At 37.9% G+C, this 12,140-nt stretch overlaps 1 protein-coding gene across 6 annotated transcripts in view; it reads left to right on the top strand.

Moving 5' to 3' along the window:
• RIPOR3 (RIPOR family member 3) overlaps positions 1-12,140 on the top strand; it is an 856,049-nt gene that overhangs the window by 358,364 nt on the left and 485,545 nt on the right. For all 6 annotated transcript variants that reach the window (XM_044089954.1, XM_044089953.1, XM_044089949.1 and 3 more), the window contains 2 exons: positions 57-182; positions 9,514-9,659. In XM_044089954.1, the coding sequence (XP_043945889.1) occupies positions 57-182; positions 9,514-9,659 (272 nt within the window). The remainder of the gene's footprint in view (positions 1-56; positions 183-9,513; positions 9,660-12,140) is intronic.

Below are 12,140 nucleotides of genomic sequence, written 5' to 3'. Positions count from 1 at the left end.
TTTTACTGTAAAATGCATTGTAGATATGAATTCCTGTTTTCCCTTTTCTGTTGTAGGTTTTTCTCAAACTGGGTCATCAGAAATGGAAGCTAAAGGGCAAGATAGAAGCAGATGACAGACAGTTATGGGATGAAGAAGAGGTCGTTTTTGTACCATACCTCCATGAAAACTTTGAAATAAAAGTAATATATTTTTTTCTCTGAATGTTTAACAGTTTGACAAACTGGGGGGAAGGGGGTTCAGGCTCCTGGGTCTAGCTTTCTGCTGCTTCTCTTGTGTAATCTTAAAATACGACTGTTTCTAAATGACTATTCTTGCTTGCACACGAAAGAGAATGTCCATTAACTGGATTGTCTCCTTGTTCTATGGTCTTGTTGGCTATTTCATTGTATTCATGTTTTTTCTCTTCTAAGATTACTTTGAAGCATATTGCCTAACCAAAGCTATTTGCTTCTCTACTGCTCTGCCATTTGACAACCTACTTGTTCTTGTTTTATCAGTGGGAATATTCATTTTGTGTGTGTTTGCCAAGAAAGTCTGTGAGCTCAGCTCATCTGCAATATCTGGAATTCTATAGGACAGTCATGACTTACCCTGGGTGTGTTTATTACAAAAGAATAATTAGGAAATTGAATTCATGCAGGCAGTTCCAAGAGTTGGGCATGGCAGCAGCCATCGGCAGGTGTGTGTGTGTGTGTGTGTGTGTGTGTGTGTGTGTGTGTGTGTGTGTGTGTGTGTGTGTGTGTGTGTAAAATATAATGTATATAAAATCTGTTTAAATGCATATGGACAGGGTATTGGTGCACCCATTAAAGCTGCCCTCCATTTCTCTATATCTTAGTGCTTGAAAAGTCCACATTGTTTTTATTCTGTACTGACTGAAGCAATAAAGCATTGGGCACAAAAGGACTTTTAAGACTGCTATTACAATGAACCTTTTTATGCATTTAGCAAAATCTTCCAGTGTTCCACTGCTAAATCCATTATCAAAGCTCACCATCTTCAGAGTTTCACCTTTTCCCTAGGGTCATCTAATTGGTTCCATCACATTTCTTTACATAGTGTATACATCTTTCTGTATACAGTGATAGTTCTCTTGGCCAGTGCATTTTATTCAGTGTTTGCTCTGTTACAAAGTCTTTAATTTTCTTGTACTGGTTCTCCCTCATTCTCAATATTGAAAACTGAAGACTCGCTCAAGAGCCCAGTATGCCTTCTGACTGCAGCTAAAACTACTCTTGCAAACTGGACTTCTAAGTTAGTGTGTGTGTGTGTGTGTGTGTGTGTGTGTGTGTGTGTGTGTGTGTGTGTGTGTGTGTGTGTGTGTGTGTGTGTGTGTGTGTGTGTGTCTAGTTGATTTTATAATTGGCTTTACTGTACCTAGTATTTGTTGGCGTTAATTGTAAGTATGAATAATTACACTTCTGGTGATAAGGCAACAGAACTGATACAAATGTGATGTATTGTTTTCTTATTAAAGACTGCTGGCACCTGTGTAAGTTATATGTTGATCTCTTTTAAAATTTGAAATGCGTATTTCCTCTGTATGAAGAACGTGTGACCTTTGCTCTATAAAAGAAAGTGGGGGATAAAAAGGAAAGTGAATTACATGCAGTTTATATTTGAATTGCAAAATGTAACTTGCTTCTTCTGCATCAAGTGAGCAAGGATCATTCTGTCTAATCTCTTGACTATTTATACCTTACCAGTACCCTCCCTCAGGCAGCACCTCCTTTCTCCTATAAGGTCATGCTATTCAATCCCAAAATATATTTGTGGATACCCATCTGACCATCAAGGTAACATTTTAAGGAAGACAGTGAGTGGTCTGTAATTAACTTGTAAGGCCACCCTCATGTAGGGGCTTAACCACTGCAGTCCAGTAGCAAACTGCTAATAAATGTATGAGAAATTTTCTATTTTTATTTTCTATTTTTTTTTCTGTGTGTGGGTGGAGGGATGATGTAATTAGCCCTTGTTACTGACGAGCTTCTTCCCTGCATATTGGGATCTAAACATGGAAACACCTGCTTAGGGTTTTCTGTGTGAACGGAAATAATGACTTGAAAGCTTAGTCAATCAGTCCTGTTTGGGAGATCTTGAACCTGTGAAGGTTTTCTGTTTAAATTCTGGCTTGTATAATACTTTGCATAGTAAGAGTCAAGTATTTCTTCAACTAAGGAAAGCTAAGGTGACTTACTTGGCTGCGGATCAGATTGCTTAAATATTCTGTCTTGTACTTTTGATTATTTTTCTTTCCTAGTTCATTGCTTTGACTTGGTGTATTTAATGTGTGTCAGCACTCTTTACTTCCTTATTCTTTAAGAAAACTTCTTAGTCGCCTTTAAGACATTGTAGCTGGTAGGTGTTAATATACCTATATATCATTCATTCTTAATTGTTATCTGAAGAGGATATTATTCATCACTGTAAGTTGGCAAGCTATGGCGCCCAGCTTCAACAAATTACCAGTGAGATATTACATTTCTGTACTTAATTGTCATTTTTGATTTAGGCAAAAAAATGATAAACTGGTGTGTTTGGATTCCCTGCCATATGTAGTGTGGTGGCAGAACTACTATGTCAGAAAGAAAACTTGGAGGGGGGGGGTGTATATACTCACAAGCACGCATGCACACCCATATACACATGTATATATGAGGACATGATTTTGTCAAGTATGTGGTCAATAGCTGTTTAGTCGACTAAATAGATGGTTGACAGGTGTATGAGATCTCATAATTCCAGTAATTGGGGAACATTCCCTAACCTCATTTTTATGTGATCTCAGAGTTAGTATATATAGTTAGCAAGGGGTATGGGGGCACAGAGAGATTTGCCACCCTACAAAAAACAAAGTTTTGTTGCCTTCTTTAAAAGTAAGGTTTTGCATGCTCTGAGGCATGTTTCTCAGTACATGCATACTGGCTTGTTGATGTTTGTGTTGGTGACCTTGAGTTTGATGTTTTAGCAGTACATTTGTCCTGTGCATTTAGCATTGTCTACCCCTACCCCCCATTCTGAACTATCTCTCCTGTTTCTCAAACTTTAATAAATGCACGCCATTGCTATTATAGAAGGGTGGCATTCTTTCATGGTGACTGGGCTTCACTTGAATTACTGCATATAAGCACAGACTAGTACAAGGCAGCAACTAAAAATGGAATGGGAGAACCAGGGTCTCTTGAACAGGGAAAAGGGAGAGGTGAATCACATGGTATGGACTGGCTAGCCTTAAGCATCTCTGGGGAGGAATGTGGTGTACAGATGGTTAGAAAATAGGGACACCAGATGGAAGTTTAAGAAGATGTGGGACTAGTGAGTGAATATGACAGTCAGTTATAAGGAGAGTGAGAAATAGATAGGAGTGAGCGGAGTAGGGTGCCAGTGGAGGGCAGCAGAAGATTTGGAAGAACAGGGTGTAAAGGTTTTAGGATGATTAGCAGTAGTAGTAACCGAGACAAAGTTATTGCAAACTTTATCACCTGACTTATAGCTGGGAAAAGAAGATAAAGTGGAGGAGGGGCCTTGTGTCCATAAAACTGGCATCTGTGTTGACCGCAGACAAGACTGAGGAGAAAGTAATGAAGATGCCACAAAGGAATGTGGCACTCCTACAAAACATATAAGGTACTAGTAACCTGTTAGGGAACAGTTATTTAATCAGAACAACTGAATGGGTAGCAGGTGAGGGAAGAGACAAGATATCAACAGAAATGTCGGCAAACAAAGGCAAGGAGAGAACTAAGGGTTTCAGTTCTCAGCTGAGGGACTGGACCATGGAGTTTGGGCTTGAGTTAAAGGGAGACTAGGAGGAGACTTCAAGTGAACATTTTTTGCCACGTGCAGACTCCATCTAAGCACAGATGATAACTTTCATAAATCTGCACATGAAAGGTATGTGGTACAAATAAGGAAACTAGGGAGGATGGGGGTGAATCATAGAATATATTTTTATTATATTTACCAGCTAATTAAACTGGCAAAGTCCATGCATCTCTTCAGTGGTGAGTAGAAAGCACTGTGTGATTGTGTTTTGCCCAGCAGTGCTCAGTAGGCAAATGTAAACTGAGGGAATGAAACACAGGACTACAGAATGAAGGTCACTTGCAGTAAGGGATGAGGCAAGGGTGAATAGGAAGGTGTGGAAAATAGTGTTGTGCAGTACTTGGTGCTAAAGAAAAGATAGGAGGAATTTGACACTATTGTGATGGGAGAAGTAGATATGGCAAGGATAGCTACTAAGAAAAGGAGATTGGGTATGACGTTACCTCAAAATGAGGTCTATAGGAATGACAGAGAAGACAGGATGCAGGTTGAGGAAAATGAAGCTGGCTCGTTATGTAAGGGAGGAGGGTGAGGAGCAGCTTGATGGGTGGGGTAGCCACACAGAATGCATTTGAAGTTTGAATACTCAAAGGAGGGGAAAAGAATGTGCATGTGTGTGTAGTAATGTACCAGCCATACAGCACATGAGTGAGAGTGACAATCTCATGGAGAGAATAAGGGAGTAGAAGAGAAAGGTAATCCTGGAGATATTACACATATTAGAAGCACAGATATCCTGAGATCCATATCTAGAAAGGAAGCATGCATTAATTTTCCTGAAGCTGGAAGGATTCTTTCAACAACTAACTTGCATGATGGTACTAGGAAACTTAGAATAGTAGACAATGTGCTAAGAGTAGTAGCTTAAGGGTGCAATAGGTTTATGTGCAGCTGTATGTTTCACTTTAGGGATAGAGCAAATGGGAGTTGTGCACAGAAACACAGGTATGGTATTATAGAAAGCTAAAAGGAGTTGGGAATGGAACTGTGACTGGAGGACTGACACTGGAAAAAGTGGCATATTTTGGGAAGAGGTTAGAAGTAAAATGACAGAAGCTAGTAAGGAGAAGTCCACATGCTAGATGACTCATGGAAGCAATAAGGGAAAGAGTTGTATACAAGATGGAGGCCAGAAAGGAGATGGGAGAAAATGACAGAAGCTAGTAAGGAGAAGTCCACATGCTAGATGACTCATGGAAGCAATAAGGGAAAGAGTTTTATACAAGATGGAGGCCAGAAAGGAGGTGGGAGATGAGGGAAGGAGCCATACCTTTCAATTATACAGATTTTCACAGAATGTCCAGATTTTTGCCCCATATATTTTTGGTCCATTTTCCATAAAATTGTGGTTTTCTGGCAAATTAGTAACAAATCATTAACAATTGAAGTTAGAAAATTAATGACAGACATTGTTTCAGACTTTATACCCTTCAGGAAATTCATGCTAATACAAAACATGTTTTTCTATCAACTTTCTAAGTTTGTAAGAGCAATATTTAAAAATTGTCCCTATTTTTGGTCCCACTTTTATTTCTTTGTCCAGATTTATTGCTCTGAGAGGTTGAGAGGTATGGAAGGAATAAGAAGGAAAATCCAGAAGCCTAAATCTGCAGTCAAAAGAAAACTTGGAATAGTGGGTGTGAGGTAAGAGAAACATGGCTTTGGTACAGGTACATAGAGAGAAAATGGAGGGCAGGTAAGTAGCCAAAGAAACATAGGCACATGGTAGTACCTAAAGAATGATAAAAGTTGTGAATGAGTGCAAGGGGGAAATATGTTGCAGCAGGAAGGGGAGGTAGGAGTCAGAGGTGAAACAAGCAGAGGAAACTGGGAAAGGGGAGTCGGACAGATGGAATAAACTTAGGATGGTGCATCTAAACCTTGTCAGTGTAGATTTGTCATTGCCCAGAAAATATTGTCACCTAAAAGTACAAAAGTTTAAAAATGTCTTTACCCCCTGCGACTCGCACATGAACAGATATGCAAGTTTAAATTCCACTTAAGCTCAGAAATAAGGGAATACTTGCTTAAAACAGGTTTGCAGCAACTTGTAATTTTGTGGCAAAGTTTAGTGAAAGTGCAGATTGAAGTTAATGCAGCAATTAAAAAGGTGTACATTCTGCAATTTAAAAAGGCACACAGGTTGAGGAAAGACTAGGCCAAAGGACCAGACAAGCTGTCAATAAAATCATCAAATACTGACCAAGGTACCCATACTGCTGCTTATAGAAATATGTGGTGGTTCAGTGGGGAAATAAAAGGGCTGGAAAGGTTAATGTTGATGTTTCTCCTCAAAGAAAACAGTAGAACCAGTCCTGAAAATTACAGACCAGTGACCAATAACATATGTAGTGATTGAAGATTGAAGGGAAAAGACGGTGATGTATCAGGGCAGCCGGCATCAGACTATGGCTCTGAATGGCTGTTATTACACAGTGCTGCCATTCCACTTTCAGTGAGTTACAGTGCAACTGAACAGGGGTGTCCAGTAATTGGTATGTATCTTGATGATAGCAAGGCGTTTAACTCCATAACTTAACAGAACACAGAGTAAGCCCCATGATGGAGGGATTCCGATTATAATTCCTAGATGGGGAGCCATAATGGAATCTGGAAGAGGGAGCCTAGCAATGGATCTGGATAAACTAACTACTGGGACAAAAACAGTGGTAACTATGATTTAATGTAGATAAATGTTGTAAGTACTACATCTGTGATGCAGCATCCCTTTTTTCTAAACTGCAAGTAAAATGCTCGCTATGAAACCAAGATTATGTATTGACATTTGAACTCCAATTGGGTAGGAGTCCATTTTCAGCAGAGGCCTGGGTGAAAAAGCTCCAAAGTATTACAAAAACATTTAACAACAATACCTTTACAAGCTTCAAAAATGATACAAAAACATCAGGTCTACTTTATTTAAATGAAAACGTGTTACGTCGAACACTACTCCATCAACACATGTACACTGAACCGCGAAATAAACAAACGCACAAAACCGCAAAATTCAAAATACCGAATTGTCATACTTGGCCAACCCCACCGCCCGAAACATACTACCCACACAAACATACACCAACCAAAACCCTACTTCTACCCTACACTAAACCCCCACATACACCACTATCTATGCACTAACCCTAACCCTAAGGTCCGTAACTACTGCACACTTACCCTATGGAGCTATACCCAAACAAAATAAATAAACCACACACATACACTAACCAAACCCCTACCTCAAACCCTACACTAAACGTTAAATACATTACCCATCTTACATTACCTATCTATGCACTTACCTTAACCCGCACCCTAATCCTAACCCTAATGTCTTTAACTATTGCACACTTACCTTACGGATCTGTAGCTCAGAGGGGCCAACCAAAACACTTCATTTCGAATTTCGTGGTTTTGTGCATTCGATTATTTCACGGTTTGGTGTATATGTGTCGATGGAGTGGTCGACGTAACGCGTTTTCATTTAAATAAAGTAGACCCAAAACATCCATGGATTAAATAATTAACAAATTTTTACATAATGTGAAAATATCAGCTAAGAATAAATACAATTTGTATGATGATTTAATATTAAGAGAAATTTTAGCCAGTTTATAGAGAAATTAAAGATAAATTAGAATAATATAAACGGGAATTGTAATATGAAATGAGAAGAAAAAACAGGGTTATGGCATATTTAGATAGTCTGCGGAGAGAAGTTGATTGAAGTAAGGAAGTGTGTAAGGAGGTGTAAGGTACGAGTAGGTACTTGTTCATTTTTAGGGGTATGAGCAAGAACAGAGTCAGACTTTGGCTATAAAGGCTTTCAGAATGGTTTTCAAGGACAGGAGAGAGGGTATTGACCTGATGGATATAGGCAAGGAGTTCCGGACCTTACTAACCTGGTACGAGTACAGGCCATGTCCAGCAGATTTGATAGGTTTGTAGACAGAGGCATTTTCAGTTGTTTGTTCATAATGGTGGGAACATAGTTATGTATAATGGTAGTTAGTGCTGGACAAGCAGATGGATGCTGTATAAGTTTATAGGAGATAAGAACACATAGTAAAACAAGGCTCACTGGAGGCATAGGTTCCCAAGTCAATTAACTTAATTCACAGGCTGGGAATCATCACTACAGGTCAAGCCTTTAAGGCTAGTCTTAATAATGGGATGGATAGGCATAAATTTACACCAGGATTACCGTGTATGGCACAGCTTAGTTTGGAAGGTGGGCTAGGCACTAGTAAGTTCTCATAAAGGGTTGCAAGAACCTTTAAATGTGTTTGTGTGTATGGCTAGACATGTTATGTTCCCAGTGATCACTTCCCTAATGTTGTTCCTATGACAACACCTTTACACTAGTGAGTCATCCATGCAATTTAGTCCTCTGAGAAAGAAATCTGTAAAATTTTTTGCTGCTGGCAGGAACAGCCTTTCACAAGAAATAAGATATACTGATTACGGGACTTTTACATATAAAAGATATGATTACCTAAAAGAAGCTTACAAATGCACCTTTAATCTGGACAAGGCATAATCTTATAAAACGCACACCGTAACATCTAGCATGCTTCTTACCATCTGTGTAGATTTCATAGATCAAACTGCTGGCACCAAGTACGTAAATGTGTAAATAAAGTTCTCAATGTCTAAACTGACCTGAATCGCATCTCTTCTCAGCCTCTTAACATTTTACACATTTCTTATTGTATATTCCTACAGTTCTAATTTCTTATTGTATATTCCTACAGTTCTAATTTATTTTTCCTTACTACTACTAATATCTTGGGATCCTTTCTCTGATGTATAGCATAGACATAACCCACTACAAAGATGTCTCAAGTCTGCCATATATAAAAATATTCTGTTTAATATGCTGTGTATAATCCCACATATACAATGGTGTGCTTATGTTTGCCCAGCTATCGTGGGAACCAGTTTATCATACAATGCAGAATATTGTATGCTGCGTAGAAGTGTATTTTCTAGCTTCTAAGTGTTCTTTCTATTGGATTTGGTTTGTTTAGCTCAACTCTATCATTGTTTTTGTGATTATAGATTAAGTTGATAATTTGTACTCTATTGTATTTTTGATTTTGCGTTAGGGTGTACTTCATGTGCTGTGTATTATGTATGTATACATTTCTTCTGTGTTTTGGCAAGTCAGGGCTGAAAAGGGTCCATGGACCGACCAGCCCACCCACATGGTTAACAAACACAAATGCAATAAATACAAGTCATAGTCATACTGCTGTACTGTTATAGCTGTTTATACACTCAGCTTGCTATCTTTTGTTACCATTAATGTCTGTCCATGGGTAAAACATTTTCCCTGCTTTTGAGTTTCTTGCCCTCTGTTGCAATAAAATCTGTCTCCTTCGAAATGAGGCAGATTCCTAGGCCTCATTGTAATAAGAATATCTGTCCTTGGGAATATCCAGTTATCAAAACTGAAATGCAGATGTGTCTGCTAAATACCACAACAAACCCTTCCTATGAAACCAAGAATAAGGAAAAAAGAATTCATAAGAAAGTAAAGGACTTGTTGAACTGTGCATAAATACTCTATTTTATAGTGAAAGATGGCTTTTTTCCCTATTTTAATCCATGGTTTCTCATGTCTGTATAGTTAGTAAATATTGACTAAGTTATTAAATCTTTAACTGCTGAATGTTTTTGTTATAGGTGACAGAATTGCGAGGACTGATGACTATTTTAGTTGGAACTGTGACATGCGATACAGCATCTTTCTTCTCTGCACGGACACAGATAATGATTGTTGACATAACAGAACTGGGAACCATCAAATTAAAACTGGAAGTCTTATGGGAGTAAGTATATTTACATGCCAGTTGTTAGTATGCCATTTTTGCCCCCAAAACGCTTTATTTTGTAATACACTGGAAAGTAGGGAGATGTCTAATTCTTACATTTACTCAGTATTTTGTCTAAATTCTTCTCAGACCCTTAGCACAGAGTATATAGACTACGTTGAAGAAAATGAAGACCTGGTCGAACAGCTTAAGCCAAGGCTTAAATGAAAACTATTACTTTGTAATATTTGTCTGCAGGGACAAATGAAACTTGTTCCAGAACATGCCTGTCTTCCAGGAAGTTACTCTGACATTTAATATCAGTATTTTACATGCAGTATGCTTTTGACAGGAACTGCAAGCAATATTTTGTATGGGAATATATCTGTGTGTAGAAATGGCACCAGCACAACTCAGAAATATTCACTTCCTTTAAAATACACACGTTCACTTGTTCGTTTTTGCTTTAGATCAGATTTTTACCTTAAAAATGATGATGATGTAAACTGCAGCCTGTGGAGACCTTTCAGAATAGGGGCAGACCCTCCTGGAGGCATTGAGAATCATAACTGTTGAATTTTGCATTGAGAATCATGACTGTTGAATTTTGTAACACAGAAAGCTGACTTTGCCCCATTTCCAGAGAGCTGCATTAATCCATTCATAATACAGACATATGAAAGAATAAGAAGGCTAATACTGGAATTAGATGTCCAAGACATGCTCCTCAGGAAAGGAAAGGGATAGCAGATTTTGGTAAGAGTCCTCTCTGTATCATGAATGCAAAATTGTGCCCTTCTTAAGTGCTTAGAACTTTACTCATACCAGGCTAGATTCATGGTGGGTGTTGGGAGGGGCGCTCCATGGGAGATAGTAGAGGAATTATTTAAAGTCTTCTATACTACCACTATTTTGTTGGGATTTACTTTTATGACTTTGCTTCCTACTACCAAGATGTGTATTCATTGCAGCAGTACATTCTCATACCCAAATGAAATGGTCCTTGGTGATGTGCTTTCTAAGAAGCAGTGATACATTAGGCAGTGCCCTTTTTGCATCCCTACTGTAGCAAGTACATGGTTGACTGGGGAAGGAAAAATATTAAAGAATGCCTGTGATATCTTTACAAAAGTTTAATCAGAACGATTGTGTCCATGAAATACTTTCTTGGCAATCTGAGAATAGTACAGTCTGCACAATTATAACTGATTATATTTTAATAATCTAACCCGAAGGGAATGTTCCAGGAACTAATGTCATTCTCTATTGTTTCACTTTTAATTTCTTGCTCAGTTTTGTTGGCAGTTGGAAACTTGAGGCTTTGAACATATATAGCTGGTAGAATTCATGCAATGTATATTACAACTTTATAAGAATCTAGATCTTTAAAATGCTGTAAAATGTCTCTGCAAATTGGATAATTAGAGGCAGGACAGACAAATTTTGTTGTGGTTTGTATTTAGAACACTGACCCACTTGGACCTTGTCAGACCCAGAGCACTGTCTGGTTAGGTTTCTTGCTGTTGAGGCTGAGTGACTTAAAACTCTGGATTACAGGAAGCTGCCAGCAAATTAGTGCTTTCCGCTTTGGAACTGCCTAGCAGTTTCCTAGCATTTCACATAAATTAAAGATACAAGCATGTCATTAAGTACTTTTAAAAGTAACTAAAGTTGTTCTCAAATGCATTGCAACCATTCTACATTGTCTATGGTCCCACAAATTATTCATTAAAACCAAATGAAATATTAAATCCATTTAGAGTGTAGAATCTAACCAATTTTAGGTTACAGGATTCTTGAATAGTATTAAGAAAAGTTATTCAGTGCACTTATAAACCTCAAGTATTAATCAGTGCAAAAAGATTTCTTATGAGAGAGCCTCACCTAAATGTTTTGAAAGAAATGCCAAATCATTTTTAATACTACTTGTTTTGAAACTAGTTATCACCATAACAGTGCCATTTCCGCAGGATTCTCTGGGTTTGTGTATTAATGACATATTGAAAAGGTATAAATAGAGCCTGGCCATTAAGCTTTTGCTTTCTGCAATCCTTTATGTATGATCTAAGGACTCGTCAAGGGTAACATTCTTGCTTCAAATAAGTGCAGGCAAATAAACGGGTACAGATGTCGCCCACTTTTATTAATATCAAATATGATTGCATCCTTATGACCATTTTGAGCATGAACTCCAGTCCAGTTACTTGGTTGCCAATAATTTTTTTCTCTCCTCCCATTTAAATTTCTTGAAGTTGTATTTGTGCAGTATTTCCTTTATCCTAAATTTTTAATTACTTTCTTGACTTAGTTTACTTTCCTGTTATTTTTAATACATGCTGTCTTTAAAAAGCATCTGGACATTATTGATTTGGTGGTCTCTTGGTATTCAATAATGCAAATCGATGCTAATGCATTCATCATGTCTTTGAGCATTGGGTATTAAAATATTCCAACATTTTTAATAATAGACTGAGGTCTATAAAGTATCTAACAAAACAT

The sequence above is a fragment of the Protopterus annectens genome, chromosome 12.part0 (assembly GCF_019279795.1).
Source record: "Protopterus annectens isolate FY-2018-M chromosome 12.part0, PAN1.0, whole genome shotgun sequence".
NCBI lineage: Eukaryota > Metazoa > Chordata > Ceratodontiformes > Protopteridae > Protopterus > Protopterus annectens.
This window is presented reverse-complemented; position numbering and strand designations above follow the sequence as displayed.